The 22,264-nt window shown below is 36.0% G+C and overlaps 2 protein-coding genes across 7 annotated transcripts in view; one reads left to right on the top strand and one right to left on the bottom strand.

Annotated features, from left to right (window-relative positions):
* The window catches only part of SEPTIN11 (septin 11), a 136,147-nt gene that overhangs the window by 95,658 nt on the left and 18,225 nt on the right, over positions 1–22,264 (top strand). The window lies entirely within an intron of this gene.
* The window catches only part of CCNI (cyclin I), a 32,850-nt gene that overhangs the window by 2,458 nt on the left and 8,128 nt on the right, over positions 1–22,264 (bottom strand). For 4 of the 6 annotated variants that reach the window (XM_006743441.3, XM_081812979.1, XM_081812981.1 and 1 more), the window contains exons 2-6: positions 22,018–22,174; positions 8,934–9,062; positions 6,016–6,090; positions 5,720–5,860; positions 5,220–5,450 (exon numbers count right to left, since the gene is read on the bottom strand). In XM_006743441.3, coding sequence (XP_006743504.2) covers positions 5,220–5,450; positions 5,720–5,860; positions 6,016–6,090; positions 8,934–9,062; positions 22,018–22,131 — 690 coding nt within the window. In that variant the 5' untranslated portion in view covers positions 22,132–22,174. The remainder of the gene's footprint in view (positions 1–5,219; positions 5,451–5,719; positions 5,861–6,015; positions 6,091–8,933; positions 9,063–22,017; positions 22,175–22,264) is intronic. The other 2 variants (XM_081812982.1, XM_031039269.2) reach the window with 2 other exon arrangements.

Genomic DNA, 22,264 nt, shown 5'->3' with positions numbered 1-22,264 from the left:
TCTGTCCTACTTTCCCTAGCAACATACATTTCTCCCCTATTCAAATATTTTAGATGCACCCCAGTGCCTACCAGAAATAAGCTAACCTCCTTAGCTTGGTATAAGGCTCTTCACAATCTAACCCCAACCTTTTTCAGCCTTATTTCCTGGCATATCCCAAACTGTGCTCTCCATTTCTGCCAAACAGGCCTGCTCTCTCTATTCTGTGCAAATCTTGCCCTTTCTTACTCTATCCCTGCTCATCCTATTTCTACCTGTTGAAATTATATAACCTATCCCGGCCAGGTCCGGCTAAATGCCGCCATCTCCAGGAAGCCTACTTAGACTATTAACTATCAGGGATCACTTTCCAGTCTTGTGTATTTTATAAGTATTCTTAGACATTTCTTAACCACATCTTATTCATACCCATACAACCTACAGTACACAACATGACTGTCTGCAATACCACAGAGAAAATAAAGGAAAATAGCATGATCTGCAAGAACAACGAACACATCCGGTCACAAGACTGTTTTTATCTCTAAAAATATTCATTACTTGTTACCCAGGAAAGTATCAGTGGAAAGAAGAATGAAAGGCAGATGTTATCATCACAGTACAAATGTTAAAATGCCTAAAATTGTCAGAAACAATACACAAAAATGAAATGACCATTTTTAATTTCTACCATTTGGTTCACTAATTTTTTTCCTTGTTTGAAAGACACTAGGTAACACCCTAAGGGTAAAATACTACTAGCTAGTCTTAGAATTTCTTTTCTTCCCTTAAAAGAATTCATAATACTTAAAGATAGTCCCCAACTATTAAGCTTACAGCTGTAGGCGAGGGCTTATCATGTCCCAGGGATGCAGAACAAGCTGAGCCATGCTAAAAACAAGGAAACAAAAAACACAGAAGAGGGACAGGGCTTTAAAGCTCTTTCAGGAGATAGGTACCCTTGTCAATACTTCAAGAAGCTTGTAAAAGGGAGGTCAGAGAAGTGAAAGACCGAAATTGGGAAGCGAAAAAAAGGCTAGAGTATAAAAATTATTTCTGAAAAGTACCTACTCTAACAAACTGTTCCTTAGCAAATGACTAATACTTGGGGGCCTAGAAAAGTAAAATATTAGAATATTGTGATATTCTAATGCCTTGGTCACTGGGCATAATGCCACAGCAGAATTCTACAAAGTCGAGTTCACACAGATGGTACTGGTTTGAAAAAAGACCTACATTTCAAGTAAAAGGAAGACTACGCCACTATAATCTTTCTCTGTGCAAAAAGTTAAGAGGAAGTTATACAGCTGATCCTAACAACACGGGGCATTTAGGGGTGCCAACTCCCACAGTCGAAAATCTGCATCTCATTTTCAACTTCCCAAAAACTTCATTAATAACCAGTAACAGTCAATTAACACATATTTTGTATGTTGTATGTATTATATACTTACAATAAAGCTAGAGAAAAGAAAATGTTATTAAGGAAACCATAAGGAAGAGAAAACACATTTGCAGTCGTGTACTACGGTGCAGTTCAAACCCGTGCTGTTGAAGAGTCAACTCTAGTTTAGAAAATGACAGGGCAAGAAAGACATTATCAAACCAACACCATCTATATGAACTCTATTTCCATCCAACTAAGTCTTTTGTTCAAAATAACACATCAAAAGAAATTCCTTCTAATCTACTACCTGAATTTGTTCTAAGTAAACAAATCGAGTGTGACCCTTGTTGAGATCCAGTGGAGGAAACAGAACAAGCACCTCAACTGGAATTACTACAACTTCAGACACCAGACAAAAGTCCTCTAACGAAACTGTTATCAAAAGATTTAAAACGAACTCATTCTAATTGCGGGATGTTCAGAGGACATTTATTGTTACTTTTTATGACTATCTTCTCAAATTTCAAATAATGGTTACCATTATTGGTTTAGAAAAACAAACACCACTGTAATGCAGCTCACCAAGGAAGGCGGAACAGGAAGCACGGGAAGTCTGCAGGGCAGACATGCAGATGGGTTACTGATGAAGGGGGCACAGGAGAGGACATACATGACAGGTTCAGATGGCCCCAGGTAAGGCAAGCAGCACGAAGCACTGAAAATACCTGCTGCAGCAGTCTGACCTGAGGCACCTTCAAGAACTGGGAGACCCTGGTGGGGAAGGCCTGCTTCTCTAAGTCTCCACTCTAGTTTTAAACTACACCACGGCCAAGAACATCTGCTCTGACGACTGTCTAGCTAGGGACTAGGGAAATGACCACACTCAGTCAGTAGAGTTAATATTCTGAGATTCTCAAGGTGGGTCACATTAGTCAGAAAGAGAAAGATGTGAGTATAGCTACAGATGTCAAGCAAGGAAAGAAGGGATAAGAGAAAGAGGGGAGCCATCCCAGAAAGGTGACCAACAGTTAGCATGGGAGCTAAGAGAACAGGGGTAGGCGACTAGGAGGAAGGCTTGCCTTTCAAACCAGGAACCCTCGTTGTACTTGGTCTGCAGTCCCGAGCGAACAAAGGCAGAGCCAGTGAGAGCGGCCCCCTTACAGCATGGCACGTCTCTGATGGACACTGGTAGTCCTCTCAAACAAGGACACGGGCAAACATGGCAGAAGTAATTCTGGCATGATCTCACCAATACGTTGCAAAAATTTCCTGTACTAGAACCGAGAATCCAGGAGGAATATTTGATGGCCTTATCACACATCTAACTACAAGATATTAGACCTGGTATTCCCACCTAAACACAGGTGAACTTACAGCAGAGACATCACTGAGCCTTAAAGACTCAGGATCCATCAGGTTTGGGCCACATATATTGGCTATCAGTCCCAGTTGGTTTTAGAGAACTGTTAAGACCAAGTCCCAAAGTCTGTGGTGTTGTTTTTAACTCTCTTCTCCATTATAATTTGAATACCACATGGGGCAGAGGCCTTTTTTCATTTTTTACAATCACTGTATTCCCCAGTGCCTAGATCATAGATTTTTCAATAAATGTTTGTGGACCATAACTATTCGTATAAGAGAACTGAACACTGGTTTCCAAACTATGTCCAAACAGCTTGCAAAAGGGAAGAGGCCATGTGGATTAAGACTGCACCCAACAGGTCTCTGCCCCAAATACATATTAGAAAGTATTACTTTTCTAACTTTATATTCTGGGATTGTGTGTGTACAAGATTTTGCTGGAGTCAAGGGAAGGATTCTAGTTCTAAAAGAAACTCTGAAAACCACCAAACTAAATCTTTAAGGTGTATATGGGAAAGCACTGGTTCTCTACTAAGCAGTCCTGGTTGTCTCTGATAAAGTCCCAAGTTCCCTGAACTGCAGGTTTAAAATAAAGGAGTTGAATGAAATGATTTCTAAGAAGATTCCTTCAAATTCTAAGTCTGTAATACTCCTTCAATAAGAAGGGAACAAATTTCAATGAACATTCTTCTTACAGCACCAAAACACCAGAAGACTCGTGAAAGAGAATAAGCATATCCTCTAGTATTTTTTTAGTGGAGAACAAGCTCTCAAAGCTACAGAATACAAATTCTATTTACAACAGTCTTATTATTTATGCTTCAAAGTCTGTCCTTTCTTTGTGACAGTAACACTTCATATAGCAAATTTTCTCTGTACTGGCTTTGGGAATAGGCACAGAGACCAAGTCAGAGCATTTAAACATGTCCGTTGTTCCAATAAAAAAATGGAAAACGAAATGCAGAGGTTTTCTATTAATATCCATATTCTCCCACTTCACAGTCTAATGTAAATGATTAACATTCAATTTCACTTAACAACACAGTAGGTAGGAAAGTAAATTTCCTGTGCCACACTATTGTTATATGGTGGTTTATGATAATTTCTAAAAATCCTCACTAAACAGCAACTATCTCCTAGAATTATTTCCACTCTAGCATTTATTTCAATGGAAATACTTCTCAATTATAACAATCTAAGATATGCTATTAAAAGAAAATGTCTCCCTTGTAAAGGAGAAACAGCCTGTGGTACCACCAACATCCTATGCCTGTCCCGGGGATGTAGAGCAAGCCGAGCCACGCTAAAACCAGTGGAACAAAGCACACAGAAGAGGAATGGGCCTCTAGCTAATATATTGCTCTGATCATCAACGTTTTTATGAAAAGACCCTCAATCCTTCTCTGCTCACAGACTAGGGTCTGAAATTCTCAGAGCTGAGAGGTAGTACTGAGGTACTTACATGTCTGCTAACTTTTACAGTTCATATCTATGACATATCTTATAACACACCAAATTCAAGTATTGTTCTGTTTTTCTTTTATAGTATTCTAAGTTTTGTAAGTTCGATAACTGCAGCTCTTTTTTATTATAAGATGTAATTACTTAAGCTCAGAATTTAAATCTTTTCTCTAAATAAAATCCGATAACATAAATCAGAATAACTTCATCAAATAAGAACAAACAGGGACATATAAAGGGAAAGTAGATCCGTAAGTCTTTTATGGACTCATTTGGCAGAAGGGTATGGTCTGCAGCAGATGTAAACTTTTAAATTCTATTTGGTGACATGAATAGAACCAATAAGCTTATCCAAAGTAGTTGCTCACATATAGCACCTTTACTAACTTTCCATTTGAATGAGAATTTTCTCCATTCAAACTCCTGCATTTTATATAGATAATTGATAAAAAATTTAACTGGCCTATAACATTTTATGCCAATTTGCAGAGAGAAGTGATGGAAAAATCTTAGGCAATAATAGGAACTACCAGGACAAAACCTCTTTCAGAAAGATGGCTTCTACTTGCCAAAGTCTAGTACAAATACTTCACTTTCTAGCCAACAATAAATTATCTGCTTGTCTAAAAAGCAAATTCTTGCCATTTGTTTTTAATTTATCTTTTACAAAATAAGTAGAAATATAGAAAGAAGTACTATGATGAAACCTACAAATGTAGCTAGGAAGGTTCTACATACAAAAGGACAATGTATTATAGAGAATCTTACTAATTTTTCAAGATTCTTAAAAAAAAGATTTTAAGTAACCTAGAAGAAGGGTTGAAAAGAAGCAAGAAAATACTATCTAAGCTTTATAAGAGAAAAAAGTTCACCTAGCTCATAAAGTTTAAAGTGTATATTACTTTACTCTTGTCTCCTCTTCAAAGTGGTTTGCCATTACAAGATTAGATTGTCTCTTAGTTTTATAATCATTTACGTATCCCAGTAAGAGATGAACTTAAAATGGACACTTACTTTGACTGACACCTACCTGTGCTTTCTGAAGCAGTTCAATTGTAAGAGGAAGCCAATCAGGAATAAGTTTCTCCATTTCCAAACTAACCATGGCCAGAGCAAGCATGGATCCTTTGAATTGTAGAAGTTGGTTGCAGGCCATACAGTGAAGGAGTTGCTTGGTAAGGACTGCCAAATGTTGAGAGGGGCTCAGTTTGGGCAAACTGAAAAGTAACTGAGGCCTAGTTGACACTGCAATGGCATGGAACTGAAAAAAGCCACAAGAACATCATACTAGTTTTACTTAAAGTTTTAGGTAAATTATATACAGAAATTGATGTAACCTCAGGTATTACTCAATTTCTTAAGTTTGTAATTTTAGCTTCATGAAATCTGACATAGGATAATATCCTAATTTCTAATTTTTCTTTTTCTAAAAGTCACAACAAATGAGTGGGCACTCTACTTTCCTAAGTTCCTAAGACTACATATTCCCATAGAAAACTAAGAAAACTAAGAGACATTAGATGTATTTACAATGTGAAGAAAATCCAATGGTGTAGCTGTGTGAAGATCCCAATTCAACTTATCCAGTATAATCCTCTCCATCCTCAGAATTTCAGATGAAGAACATCCACAGAAACTGTCTCTTGCCAACACCTTCAGTACTGGAATTCTCTGTCCAAAACAAAGGGGAACGGGGCAGAGTGAAGAGGAGAGAACAAAAATAAACTAATTTTCAGTTTTTGTTCTGGTAAACAGAAAGCAAGTTAATAAATGGAGAGAAATTTTCAAGAAAGAGACATAACTAATTTTTAAAGGAGAATATTTACCTCATCCTCCTCAACAGTCTTGGCAGCTAGGAAAAAACAGCTGATTGCAATACAACTCAAGTATTTTGGATGGGCCTATAATTTTGAAGAGGGAAAAAAGCAACATCAGTGGTTTTTAGAAAGTTAAAAGAGTTTATTTTTAAAAACTAGATATGCACGTCAGACAAGTATGCACAAAATTCTAAGGAATAATTAATCTGATTCCCACCTATTGCTTTCTAAGACCAGGGCTAACTTTTAACTTCACAACCCTAGCCATAATTATATTTTATGAAAATACTAAGATATTATATAGTTAAAAGTTGAACCAATGCTAGTTAGCCAAAGTTAAATATCTATCTAGCAGAGAAGAACTTACTCTTAGAAGACAATTTACTTAATAAATAAAATTCCAAAAATTAAAAATCTATTTATACATGTGTGTATTTTGTAAGCTAGTTTTACTCTCTTTATCTGTCATATCAGTAATACTACCATACTAGATGTTAGGGGAATTAAAGAGAAAGAGACAATATAAAATAAAAAAGACTATAAACCTATTCCAGATGCTTTAAAAAAACTATAGGGTGTTAGCGGGGGAGTAGAAATTTTCTAATTAAGTGTTCACAAAAACAAGTATATATTCAAGTTCCATGGTGAGAAAGAAAGGTTCTTAAATTCATCATCAATTAGTAGGAGGAAAAAACTTTCTAAACGGTTTGACATGCATAGGAAGGCTTGAATTTGCCTGTTTTCCTTATCTAAGATAAGGTAGGTAGGAGTACTTTCTACCTCACTGTTAGAATAAGGGTTTGCCAAACCCAGCATCAGAATCCAGTTTTAAATAACCAGAACAATTAACTCCAATTACATTGAATGATACAGAGATAAGTTACATAACACGAAGAAAACCTGTTTCGATATTTATTTTATACTTAAATATTACATTCCTGTGAAATTAGGGAAACCTTCTGATGACCTGATGTGGCCTTGATTAAGTAACTTATTTAAAAAACACACCAGTGACCACTGCCTCAGTGTAAGTGGCATACTGTCTAGGAACCTTCTAGTCCTCTGCCTATATGAAAAATAAAAGCTGGTTCAATAATATCACTATTTGTATTTAATCATTAATATTAATCAGACATTATGATTTAGAAAGCACTTCCAAAAATACGATGTCTATCTATTATGTCTCAGAAGGGACACCACACAAGTGATATAGGAAGTAAAGGCATATCTTGTAGCTAAGACAGTTTTCCAGGATCCCTTATTTCCCCAAGTATACAACAGGTCAAATCCTTGAGGTAATCAGAGTTCACTACAAAGAAGAGCCCAACAGTTAACAACTGAAGGTAGGCCATGCAACTCCTAAATCAAGGGCACCAATAAATTTCATAGTAAAAATAATCCCAAGAGCAAGTATGATCTTTTTTTTTTTTTTCAACAAAGAGTAGTTCTAATTCCTGGATGTACACCAGAGTCATTTGTGCAGTTGTTTTTGCTTCTTTAAATACAGACATCCAGATCTTACCAACTAGGGATTCAGATTCAGTAGCTCTGGGACAGGGCTCAGGGTCCATACTTTTAAAGAGCTACATAGCACTTTCTTCTGCACAGCTAGGATTGAGGCTCTATTCACTGCTGCAGCCTTGTATGGTCTGCTTTAAGTCCCTTTATTTAAACTTCGACTACATTTTAGGTTAATTGTTTCAAGACAGATTAACCATCTAAGTAAGAGAATTTTAGGCTAGTAACATGACAGGACCCATTAAATAAGAAATATGAAAAAAATGGAATACTTGGCAATTCTCTAACTGATCCAGAAACTTTCCCAAATCTGTTTAAAATGTTTAATAATAAGGTAAGAATCTTTTCTATGACAGAAGCTACACTAAGGTCATTAACAGTTTGTGAAGAACATAAAAACCAAGAAAGGACACTAAGCTTAAACTCATCTTTCTCTGTGAAAAGGCGGTTAGCTAGAGTCGGAGGATGGGAGGGGGGGCCTTGGTAGTGAGATAAAAGTAGATATGTCAGAGAACCTAAATTTCAAGCAATTAGTATCATTATAATTAAGGGTTCTTTAAGTCTCTTAAGAGTACAAGTGTGAAACATAAAAGATAACTGAGTGGCCATCCAAATTCTTCCACTCCATAATTCTTTGACTTCTATTTTTCATACTTAATAACAAAGAGTACAGTATCCTTAGCATTGAATTCACAGTTCCCCCAGCTTACATATTCCTAGGCATACAAATGACAACAAATGAATTGCTTTTTTACTTTTTCATGCCTTGCCATTAAATAAATGCTAACTTTCCGATTTAAATCCATTGAGGGCCTACTATGACCAATTTCACATAATATAACCAATGATATATTATACCAACAGAGACAATATAAAATTTATTCATGTATTTTTATACACTATCATTCAACAAAAATATACCAAACTTATTTTATGCTCAGTTCGTCTTATTATATTCCAAATGCCTGCCTCTAGAAAGTATTTATGTATTTTCTAAACACAACACAGTATAGTCAATAACTAAGTAGTGACAGAAAAAAATGTGTAATAGGCTTATACTTTTCTAGTCTAGTTCACCAATAACATCTAGTACACCAACGTGTTAAAAGATGACGACACATTCTGCTGATGATACACTGTTTGTATTAAAATCAGGAAATCAAAAACTTCATAGGTTAAGTATATGTTATGAATACTGGTAGCAAAAATAAAATTACAGAATACAATTCAAAACATTTCTAAAAATTTACAGCAATAATGGAAAACATCATGCCTTCTTATAGGGACATAGATCATGTCCAAGGTTGTTCACTCCTTGTCACTTTCTAGAATATTTACTAAATGCCCCTGGTTTAGTATATACACCCTCAAACAAGAGGCTGTGTTTAAGTGTATCCTAAAATATTTACCTTTACAGTAGCTAAAAACCTGTCCAAAAGACTGCTAGCCAGAGCAAATGTTTCTGGGTAAAGGTTGAATTGGTACTTGAGTTTGGCCAGCCACTGAATCACTTCATCTCTCTGGGATGGAGAAACATTCTACAAGGGAACAATTAAAAGACAAAATAAAAATAAAAAAGAACAAGTGAGGTTCCAAGTTATCAAGAATGAATTCTCTCTTAAAAGACTAGCAAATGCTATGGAATACATTTATATGTTAAAAATGTTTTTAAGTTTACTCAAAATCTATCAAACTTAAGATGTACAAAGATAAAACATTATGTACTGGTCATAGCAATTTATCAGCATCCAATATTCTCATTGTTTATTAAATAAAATCTTCACAATGTCATCTCACCATATACCTATATTTTAATTAAACAAAGGTGTCCAGAGAATATAACACTTTAAAGGTTAGGTAACACTATTATCAACTGACAGTAGTTTTGGAATTAAGTTTCCCAGTTCTAGAGAATAAGAAAATATAGTGAATTTCTTTCTAAGGCAGCAAATAGCCATTAAACCATCTTAGGAAATGTAAATGGAATATGGTAATAGAATAACAGCCCATTAAAAACAAATCTAAAGTCAACAGGAATAAATTAAAGATATCAGGGACAATAGGTGAATTATACATTTAAAGATCATGGAAGAATACTGAAGGGGAAATTCACCTGAACTAATTTACTAATGGAGAGATTATCATACAAACATATGACATTATTGCTTCCTACATATTATTTTAAACTGCTGAGTACAGGCTTAATTTTTAGAAGCTACACACTTTAATGCAATAATGACTTAGCTATCTTTACTCTTGAGTTTTGTAGGCACTATTAAAAAAATACAAAATAAACCTAATAATAATCTACTTATAATAAATGAAACAGATCCATGAGAACTACTTCAACCAGGTAAACACAATAGAGTAAAGAAATGACTCTTTGATTAGTGGAAAAAAGTATTTTCAATAAGTGAGGGTTCCAGACAAGTAAAGGTTTAATCCAAGCACTGCATCTTTGTAATTACAACCATTTTAGATGGAAATCCTTTAAAATATATTATTCCTCTCATTCCTTAGAAAGTAGAGAGACCATAGCTTAAACCTCTTTCCTGATTACTCTAGGTCAATTTTATGAAATTAATTCCTATATCACAGAGAGATACATTAAGAGCCATGAAAGCAGGGTGGGCTGTGTATCTTAATAATGTATCTCCTCAAACAGATATTTCAGTTGGAATTTCTTCTCTCCTTCCTCTTGGCTTTCTTTAGTGTTGTGAGAAATACGTGACTCAGTGCTCATTATAATCTCTGCCATGGCATTGGCAAGCTAATTTCTCATTTTTTCCCCCAATTCCTGTGTCACTTTTCATTTTGGCACAACATAGTAAAGGGTTTCTTAGTGTTGGCCAAACCAACTAATCACACATTTTTACATCTAGCTAAACTCAGTTATAACTGGTATTTCAGAAGGTTAACTGCCATATATCCACCTTCTAGTCAATTCCTTTTGTCAAATAAAGACCGACCCTAGACTACTGCACAAGAAATACAGACAAGAAATTGAGATAAAAATGGTTTACAACCTCTCACATTTACATCTCACCACCAAGCTGGTGTTAAAACTATGAACAATCAAAACATTTAATTCAGTTCATATTAATAATATATTAATAACATATTAATAATATTCAGGGTGCATCATACGATAGGTCCTGGGATAATGATGAATAAAAAAAAAGCTCCCTGTTTAAACTTCTAAACTTAAAGTCTCATAGCGAGGCAATCAGAAAATGTCAATCAACTATGTTTAGTGTAAAAGAGAGGTATGCACAGGGTGCTAAGGGAATACACTGGAAGGGCACTTGGTCCCATATGGAAGTAGAATGAAAGCTTCTCATAGGAGATAGCAACAAACTTGTTTCTTAAAAGGTAAAAATTGAGGAGAGGATATGATCATGTTAAAGACATGGAAAAGAGCTATGTTTTTTTAAGGCTGTGAACTTTTTTTTTTTTTAAAGATTTTATTTATTCATTTGAGATACAGAGATAGAGAGAGAGCATGAGCGGGGACGAGACAGAGGGAGAGGGAGAGGGAGAAGCAGGCTCCCTGCCGAGCCAGGAGCCCGATGTGGGGCTCAATCCCAGGACCCTGGGATCAGGATCTGAGCCGAAGGCAGACGCTCAACCATCTGAGCCACCCAGGCGCCCCAAGCCTGTGAACTTTAAAGCATAGGAATAATGTCAACCTGGAGGAAATAACTTATTGTCAAGCTCTTCTGACTTGCAAATAAAATCAAGGTGGGTGAAAAAGACTGCTAGAAATGGGATACTCTGAGAATCAGTGGTGTAATTCCATTGATCGAAAAAAAACATAGGCAATTCACAAACTGAAGCTGTGGGCTTGACAAGTTCTGGGTGCACAGAGTAGCAAGGGAATATATGTCCTGCAGAGACTATTGTCCAACATGACAGAGGAAACTGGAGTTAGGCTATTAGAGCCAGGAGCTGAATTCTCTCTCTCACAAAAAGAGTCTGAAAAAGGTGGCAAAACATCATCTGGAGCTGTGGCTTCTCAAGAAAAGTGAGAGGAAGCAGACACAAACTGACAACTAGGCCTTGAGTCAAAGAGCTATTAGCATGGTCATTGGTTCAATAATAAATCATTTTCCACAGAGCCCTGAGCTGCTACCTTAAGATCTAGTTCTGGACTGGGGGCTCCTAAAGGTCCCTGGGAACAAAGTGAAGGCAGTCACAATATTTCTAAATGAAGAGAGTTAAGCATTCAAGAGAAATTAAATTCCTACCAAGACGAGCTTTTATCTAAAATGCCAAAACAAACAGAAAAGTAATGTTAAAAGCCATCCATCCAAACAAATCAATGATAAGGAAATACGTTCACACAAAGAGAAGGCGCCTGGGTGGCTCAGTCGGTTAAGCGTCTGCCTTCGGCCCAGGTCATGATCCCGGGGTCCTGGGATCGAGCCCCGCATCGGGCTCCCTGCTCAGCGGGAAGCCTGTTTCTCCCTCTCCCTCTGCCCCTCTGCCAGCTTGTGTGCTCTCTCTCAAACAAATAAATAATCTTTAAAAAAAAAAAAAAAAGTAATGTTAAGCCATCCATCCAAACAAATCAATGATAAGGAAATACATTCACACAAGGAGAAACAGATGGTGACAGAATCTGATGAAACTGGGGAGGCTTGAAGGAGGTGAAAGAACAATGATCCAGAGTAGTAATGAGGAACAAAAACACCATTAATTCTACCTTCAGCTCAGAGATCCATACAGTGGGGATGGAGGAGAAAAAGATCCCTAAATGACAAATTATATATAATGTGCCTATTTGGTGTCTGACATTAAACAAATGACAAACATATAATTTTAAGAAGTGCCACAAAAGTTGGACATAATGTGCTATAATAGTACGTAGCATAGGGAACACAGTTACATAGAGATTTCCATATCATGGTTATAACTAAATGAGCCAACTTTTAGAAAGCACATAGAATGCAAAAGGCACTCAAATACTAGTTTTGTTCTTTCCCACTTCTAAAAATGCCTGATGCTCTAATGATGCCAGAAAAAAACAAATTTACAAAATACTACATACAAATAATTATTTTAAACCAATTATAATACAACTAGTTATGAAAGAGATCATGACAAATCTTTGGACTTTATACCTTATATTGAAATATGGGAATAGGGTCAAGGAAGCATTCCTGCATGGCTAGTATTATCATCACTAGTCAAAACTAATAACAACAACAGCAGCAACAAAAAACCCCCACAAAAGTTAATAATTTAAGACTCACTCTTAGGGAAGTCATACGAAGATCACTTTTTCAAATCAATTCAAACATGTACTAAACAGTAATTTTATCGGGATAGCTTTACAAAAATGAAGTTCTGTGTCTAAGTGATCCAATTCAGAAGGAAGGACGGGAGGAAGAAAGGAAAGCAGAACTGCCTGCCCACCCTAGAAAGTACTTCCTGGTCAAGGGATCTGTTTTCTTTTACATGGATTCCTCAAATAGGGTTAAGCCAGGTCAGTAAGTTGAACAACTAACTAATCCTCAAGAGAATTTAGAATGGATTGATTCAATCTGGTAAAACACAGGGTTTTGTATTCCACATGCCACTATTCTGATCATTAAAATACAAATCCTCTCTAGCTTTAAACTCTAAAAGGCTCACCATTACCTAAAAGAGTAAGTACAAGCCCCCAGGTGTGGCGTACAAATCCGCATGACCTACCTCTCTAGCCTCACTCACCTTCCATCATTTTCTGCCTTAAAATTCATACTGTAAGAGCAGTACTTGTATTTATGGTGCTTCCTTGTTCCTGCTATGCTATTTTATTACATCACTTCTCTGTTCATACTGTTCCCTCTGGCCGGTACACACCCCCCCTTTTACCTACCGTATTATTTATCCTTCAAGAGTTATTTCAATGGTCACTCCTCACCACACTTTTCCTAATAACTCTAGTTGGGCTAAGTACCTTCCTGTGCTCCCACAGCCTCTCTTGTCACACCTGCAAAGTTCAACATTTTAAAAAAATTACATTTCTGCTTTTGGCTGTGATAGAGTAGGTAGCAACCTACACTCCAGCTGAGAACCAGAAAAGCTATTAGCCACAACCACCACCACCACTGTTTTGAAGTCATCAAAACTGCTAGGACAACCAGGCTTTGCAGAACCAAGATTCTGGAAAAGAGGTACAAGTATCCCCCAATTTCAAAAGTCCATGTTACGTCACTTAGCTTTTACTAAAAACCTACCTTAGGACCTGAAAAAGTCCAAAGATTTTCACTTTTACGAAAAAAGCCAAAAAGTAAAAATAGCATTCAGCATTCGTTTTGCAGCAAGCTGTTACAGAGACAGTGGCATACCCAGAGCAGCAAACTGGTACTACCCATCTCCTTCCCCCAAACCACAACCAGCACCTCAGCCATCAAGCTTTGAATTGTGTCTGTGAGCACCAGGGCTTTATCTTGATTTATTTGGCCCATGTGTTAGCAAGATGTGTCCTAAGATAGCAGAAAAGCCAAAGAGAGGGTCTGGGAACACTCAAAAAATTTCCCTTATAAATTAATGGTAACTGCTTCTTTGCTTTACACCATTTCAGCTTACCAAAGTTTTCACAGGAATGCTCTACTTTCCAATACTGGGGGAAACCTGTAACGAGGAGTCGTCAATATTCTGTAGTAGCTTTTCCTTCAGGGCATTTGCCCATCCTCTTGAGTATGGCAAGAGGCTGAGAGTAAGGGCAAAGAAACCTACAGAGCTTGTGAGACTTTTATAGGGCTAGAGACAAAATTTGGAGACTTAAGGAGCCAAGTGGGGAAAGGAAGGGTCAGAGAACTGAATGTGACACTTGGCTGATTTTCCCTGTAATTTTGGAATGAAATTTTCTGAATGAAGTTCTGAAGGTGGGAAGGACAGGGATGTAAGAAGCTAAGCAAAAGCCTCTGAAAAGCAAGAAGGAGTTCAGCACCCTTCAGCACCCTCCCAAGTTCTCAGGTGGAATCCTTGACTACACTCTAGGAGATGGGTAACACCGAGGCAGATGAAGCCATACCCAACCGCAGCCCAGACTCCCACCAGCATCATCTCTCACTGGGTTAAAGTGATTCATCTCCGGGGCACCTGGGTGGCTCAGACAGTTGAGCATCTGCCTTCAGCTCAGGTCATGATCCCAGGGTGTCCTGGGATCGAGCCCCACATTGGGCTCCCTGCTTAGTGGACAGCCTGTTTCTCCCTCTCCTTCTGCTGCTTCCCCTGCTTGTGTTCTCTCTCTCTGTCAAATAAATAAATAAAATTTAAAAATAAATAAATAAATAAAAGTGATTAATCTCCTACACAGTTGCTACCAAAGGAAGACTGAACCCTTCTTCAGCAACATAACGTCTAGAACCTTTACAATTTTTCATAATGTTCAGCATTCAATTAAAAATTACTGGGCATGCTAGATAGTATAATGCTAAGCAAAATCAGTCAGTCAGAGGAAGACATATACCATATGATTTCACGCATACATGGAATTTAAGAAACAAAACAAACAAACAAAGGGGGAAAAAACTGGACACAAACCAAGAAACAGACTCTTAATTATAGAGAACTGATGATCACCGGGGGGGAGGCTGGTGGGGGGATGGGTGAAATAGGTGAAGGGGATTAAGAGTACACTTATCATGATGAGCAGTGAGTAATGAATAGAATTGTTGAATCACTATATTATGTACCCGAATCTAATATAATACTGTAAGTTAACTATATTGAAATTAAAATTAACCTATTAAAAATATTAACCAGGCATGACAATAGAACTAAGTGACCAAAAACCAAGAGAAAAAAGAAAGGGAAGCAACAAAAAGACCTAGAACTTTGAATTATCAGAAAAGGACTTAATATACAATAGAGGAAAAGTAGGAAGAGATGAAAAGATGAAGAATTTCAGTAGAGAAATGATACCTATTAAAAAAATCTAAAAAGAAATACTAGAACTGAAAAATATAGTAACTGAAATTAAGAACCCAATATGTGGATTCAACAACAAATCAGACATGGTTGGATAACTATGCTTTGAGGAAAACTTAGTTTTAAATGTATATATTTAAATACAAGAACAGGGGCGCCTGGGTGGCTCATTCGGTTAAGCACCTGCCTTCGGCTCAGGTCATGATCCCAGGGTCCTGGGATAGAGCCCCGCATCGGGCTCCCTGCTCAGCAGGGAATCTGCTTCTCCTTCTCCCTTTCCCTCTGCCTCTTCCCGCCTCTACCACCCCCATTTGTGCTCTCTCAGATAAATAAAATCTTTAAAAAAATAAGATACAAGAACAAGTGGAAAATCAATTATTTAAGCATCTAACTCAAAATAAAAAAAAAAGCAAATTACACAAAGTAAACAGAAGCAGATAATTAAAATAAGAACAAAACTTAAAAAAACCAAACATGCAATAGGGAAAATCAACAGAGCTAAAAGACTAACTGACAAACCTCTAGAAAGATGGATCAAGAAAGAAAGCACAGGGTGCCTAGGTGGCTCAGTCGTTGAGCGTCTTGCCTTCGGCTCAGGTCATGATCCCAGGGTCCTGGGATCGAGTCCCACATCGGGCTCCCTGCTCGGCAGGAAGCCTGCTTCTCCCTCTCCCACTCCCCCTGCTTGTGTTCCTGCTCTCGCTATCTCTCTCTGTCTCTGTCAGATAAATAAATAAAATCTTAAAAAAAAAAAAAAAGGAAAGAAAGCACAAATCACCAACTAAGGAAATGAAAAAAGGAACATCGCTATGAACATTTTGATGTTAAAAAGGTATCATAAATAACTTTACAGAAATAATTTGACAATTTAGATGAAATAAATTCCTTGAAAAACACAATTTACTGAAACTGGGAAGACCTGATTAGTCTCACATTTACCGAAGAAAATGAATTATTATTTTCCCATAAATAAATCTCTAAGCTCCCAGTGGAACCTTCTTACACTTAAGAAAGAAATAACAACCCAAACAAACTGAGAGTACTTTTAAAAAAGCAGGAACGTTTCCTAATTCATTTTACAAAGCCAGCATACTTTATTATGAAAACCTGACAAAACGCATTACAAACCAATCTCACCCATAAACATAAATGCAAAAATCCTAAGCAAAATGTTAACAAAATCCACTGATGTAAAAAATATTTAACACCTATTTATAAAAAAAATCTCTTGACAAACTAAGGCAGATAATCTTCTTAATCTGATAAAGATGATCTAAGAAATATATAACAAATATTATACTTAATGGTGAAATACTGAAAACTTTCCCCTCAAACTAAAACTGAGACAAGGACACCTGCTACCATCATTTATATTCAATGGGGTTCTGGAGGCCCTAGCTAATTCTATAAAACAAGAAAAACAAAAAGTATTAAGAACTGGATAGAAAGAAATAAAACCATGATTATTCACAGTTAACATGTCTATGTATAATATACAGAAAATCCAAAAGACTCTGGAAGTGAATTTAGTATAGTCAATATATAAAAATCCATTTTATTTCCATATACCAGTTTCTAGAAACAGCATATCAAAAAAAAAAAAAGAAAGAAAAATCTAAAATACCATTTGTAATAGCCTCAACAAGACTCAAATATCTAGGAATAAACCTAAACTACCAAATATTATTAAATGAAACTGAAGACCGGGGCCCCTAGGTGGCTCAGTTAAGTGTCTGACTCTTGATATCGGCTCAGGTCATGATCTTAGGGTTGTGGGATCAAGCCCCACATTGGGCTCCAAACTCAGAGGGACTGCTTGTCCTCTCCCTCTCTCAAATAAATAAATAAAATCTTAAAAAAAAAAAAAAAAAAAAGATATTGAAGACCAACTTTAAACAAAATGGAGAAATATTCTACATTCATGAATTGGAAGACTCCTATTATAAGCATGTCAATTCTCCCCAAACTGACAGATTCATAATCCCCATTTTTTTTAATTGACAAGTATATTTTAAAATATATATGGAAGAGCGAAGGGCTAAGAATAGCCAAGACAATCTTGAAAAAAAGAACAAAATGTATGCCACCAAACACTTACCATAATGCTATAATAATTACGGCAGTGTGGTATTTAAAGAGCAGCAAATGGACCAATGACAAGAAAAGAGGCAAGAAAGAGACACACAAATATATTCACAGGCCTATAGCAGTCACTTGATTTATAACAAAAGTGCAGGGAAGTAGAGAAAAGTGTCTTTTTAATAAATGGTGCTGGTTCTCTATATGGAATAAAATGATGGACTCCTACTTCACACCATACCCTGCCCCCCAAAAAATCCCAACTGGAATGTAGATCTAAATGTGAAGGGTAAAACAATCAACTTTGCAGAAGAAAATGCAAGAGAGTATCTTCATTACATTAACATTTCTTTAAAAAAGGAAAAAAATTTTGATAACTTGGGTCATTAAAAATAAAGAACTTCTACTGATCAAAGTTCAACACAAAGAGTTGAAGACATCTGTAATACATAGTCTGCAAAAGAGAGAACTCTTAAAAAACAATTAACAAAAAAGACAATTCAGTAGAAACCCAGATTAAAGATCTGAATAGACATTTCACCAAAAAAGTAAATCTAATGGCCAAAAAACACATGAAAAGCTGAACTTCATTAGTTATTAAAGAAAAGCAGATTAAACCCAACATGATACTATAATACACTCACCAGAACAACTAAAATGAAAAGAAAATACCAAGGGCTGACAAGGATGGAGAGCAACTTAGGATTTTCATACTCTGCTAGAAGGGGTCAAAACAAAACAAAACAAAACAAAAAAAACCCACAAAAAATGTGACATAATAGTGGTATAACAACTTTGTAACAATTGGTGGTTATCTACTAAAACTGATATACACATATTCTAGGTTCTAACAATTCCATCCCTAAAAATATATTCAGAAAAACATGCACGTATGTTCACTGAGACATGCACAAGAAGATGACACTAATGACCATCAACAAAAGAGGTAAATTCAAAGAATTATACATGGCAATGAGAATAAATTAATTATGGCTACATGAAGTAACACAGATGAGTCTTACATAAAAAAATATTGAACAAGAGGCCAGTACATACTCTGTGTTTCCATATATATGTATAAAATTCAAAACCAGGAAAAACTAATCTGTTATATTAGGACAGTGTTTTCTTCGTGTGGGGGAGTAGGTGGTAGTAACTACAAGAGGACAGAAGGGGGCTTCTGCAGTGCCAGTAAAGTGGTGTATTTTACAGCTGTACACTTAAGATCTGTGTACTTTTCTGTACATTATACTTCAATAAACTGTTTAAGGAAAAGAAGAAAGAGAAACCAACCTATAGGATAAATAGATTTATTTATTTACCAAATCCACAGATTACACAAGAATGACAAAATCAACATATAACAATCATAATTTTAAAGCCAGAAAAATGGTCAGAATTGACTTTAATAAGAATAAATAACACCATAACTAGGCCAAAAACTAAAAGTATATCTAGCACAAAGGAAACTTTGCTTAAAACTAGAGAAAACAAGGTTTTAAATTTTAAAAACAAGTTCAGTAAGCCGATATGACACTGCTGCCAAAACAATGAAATTTAGGGCTAGTTTAACAAAATTATCAAGCCAAGATAAAGTGAGGCAATAGTTTCACTTCACTGTCCATTAATGACTAAAATGAAATGTCACAACTTAAGAAACACACTAAAAGAGTGTATCTAGAAAAAGAAGATCTGGGGTGGTAAAAGAAATCTTATCAAATAATGGTTAAAAAACAAGGGATGTTCAATCAGGAAAAGAGAGGATGACTTTGTGGGCTTACCACATCTTTGAGTAGATAAAGGGCTACCATTTAAAATAAGACACAGATTTATTCTGTATTGCTCCAGGGGACAAAACCAGAACTAATAAGTAGCCACTAGAAAGAAGCAGTTTTCAGGTTCAATTTAGGAAAATCTTTCCAATAATTTACAGTTTTCCCACAGTAGAATGGACTAAGTATCCAAAGCAGAGAATCACTTACCAGAGATGTTAGAAGGAGAACTTTCCTACTGTGGGGTTAGAGTAAATCAGTGTCTCCCAAATCTAATGCATATTAATAAAACAAATTTCCACAACTGCTACCACAAAAGCCCAACAGGTCTGCATGAGGCCTGGAATCTCTGTAAGAAGCCTCCTGGGTGATTCTCAGCAGCCCAGTGGCTCAGGATCCTGTATTCAGAAACCACATAATTATATGGCCTTTAAGATTCCTTAGAACAGCTTGAAGCAAAGTTTTACCTTTGCATATCAAAAGCACTTTAGCAAAATAGAGAATATCTGAAAGTGCATGTCACTTTGACCAGTCTTCAATTTTTTCTCCCAAATTCATATAGCAAAATTATTGTGTACTCGAAAGTACTATTATTATATAAAAGAACTTCTCTAACTTGGACTAATTATAAAGAAATGATAACGTTCATTTTTATAGATGTTTACTGGAAATCTATTATATGCCAGTAAACAAAAAATGACACAACCCAACCCCAAGGGAACTCACAATCAAATCATCAGGAAATTATAATATTGTGTGCTATCATAAAGAAGTAAAGAGTGCTGTGGGCGCATACAGAAGAGGAGTGATAGGTATATAATATATCTTGTGTGACCACTCTGTCCTAAACTTGAAGATAGGGGATGCAAATTAAAAGAGAATTAATTGTGAGAGAATGATCCAGAGGTAGAGAAAGAAAGACAAGGAAACTGAGGGAAAGAAGCATAACAGAAACCTTTAAAATATTTTATTTTTCCATTTTACCAGCACTTAAAAAAATATTAGAAAAGCTGGAAAAGTATGTTTATGGCTTAACGACAAGACTGTGTTTCTTTTCTGCAAGGAATCAATCAGGAGGGAAATCATGGTTAGAATCAATAGTGGAAAGAGAAACAGAAAAGCCACTCCCTGAGAGTGGCAGAAGAAAATAAAGAAATTAGAACTAGAACAGACAAGCGTCCTTAGGGGTTACTATAGCAAGCGGTTTGAGCTACTACAGCTCTTTACTCTCATCCCAGTCTTATCCCCTATCCCCATCAGAACAAGCCCACCCACATTTTATAAGAATTAACTTTGGCTTCTACTTGATATCACTAAAGGCAAATCCCTAAGTAGTTCCCTCTTCAAAGTTCTAATACTGTTCTGTTCTCTGGTATTACCTCAATAATACTTGTTAAATCACCTACAGAAATAGGCCAGATTAAGTGATAATATAGCAATATACTATAATCTTGGTAGAATATTACCTTCAAAGACCATGTTGTAAAAGAATATTATCACTGGTTACATGTTGACTCAAGGAGACAGCAGAAGGAAGAAATGGTTCTAAAGCCAGCTGTATTAAAGCTTTGAGGCTTACCAGGATGTCAGAACATAAGGGTAAGAATTTCTCTTTTTCTCACTGATGTATCCCCAATGCTTAGAAGTGCTCAGAATGTAGCAGATACTTAATGAACATTTATTGAATGATTGAATCCCCAAGTAATCTAAAATATCACACAAGCACACAAAAATAAAAACTGAAAAACAAAGTATAATGGAAAGAGAACTACATCAAGTTCAAATTATAGCTCTACTACTTATTAAAGTCTTGAGCAAAGTGGGACTACTGCCTATTTCAAAGGATATAATAAGATAGTAAATGTGATATCATATGTAAATGCTCCTACCTTAAAAGATATTCACCCAGGTTAACTTATTTTCAATCTGTTAAATGACAAGTAACAGTAAATGCAAAACATATTTCTTCAGCTTGTGAGAAAGAATGACAGAAGTAGGTTAGTAGAAAATGCATATAGATTTCAATAACCTATGAACAAAGGTTAACCTAAACCAAAGGAGGAACTTAGATATTTGCTATTCATTCACCTACAAATCAAAAATCAAAAATTTCTTGGCCACTATTCTTTATCCCAAGCACAGTGCTAGGTATTAGGGATAAAAAGAGCTTATACAATAAGCTTTGGGAGTGCATAAACTTTATAGTTATTTGTCAAAAATAACAGATAGGATTATATGATAGAAGCATAAAAATTTCTAAAAGAAAAGGCATATAGCTAACAGTAATTGAGAGGTAAGCTGGCTATTTCCCCAGAAATGTCCAACATCAGCATTACCTTAGTAGCTTACTTTAACTCCTTATAAATATTCAAGAAAGACAGAACAAATTTTTGTTTACTAAAGTTAATTTCAGCCTCCCTAGCTAACTATATCTTAGAAATAAAAGATAGCTTACTACTGTTAGTATTGGACTACAAAGAAAGAGAATATATCTACCTTCCTAAAGCCATAACTCAGATAACAAAACAAGCAAACAAAAACAAAAAATTCATTCTTGTTCTATTTCAGAATAAAACAAGGGGAGGTTTCTCAAATAAAGAATAGAGCATATCCTTTAATGGTATATATTTCTTCAATCCAGTGTCAAGATACCACTTTATGACAGTACACTTATTTCTAAAAGAAGTCATCTATCTAGAGTGACGAGAAAAATCATTACCTGATTTGTAGGCATTTTCGGCACATTCACCTTCCACATCTGGGCTTCCCTAGAGATTGCCTTTTCCAACAGGAAAGACAATCTCTGGTTTTCCGAAGGCCCTGGAAACTTCATGATATCCTCTGGATCTGCCTGCCTCCCAGCTTGATGTAGCTACCTATAAAATCAAATATAAAACAATGCTTTTTCTTTAATTATAAAATACGCTGAGCGTTGTATAAATATGTTGGTTCTTATTAAACAATTC

The sequence above is a fragment of the Leptonychotes weddellii genome, chromosome 2 (assembly GCF_054177405.1).
Source record: "Leptonychotes weddellii isolate Sample4059 chromosome 2, ASM5417740v2, whole genome shotgun sequence".
Classification (NCBI taxonomy): Eukaryota; Metazoa; Chordata; class Mammalia; order Carnivora; family Phocidae; genus Leptonychotes; species Leptonychotes weddellii.
This window is presented reverse-complemented; position numbering and strand designations above follow the sequence as displayed.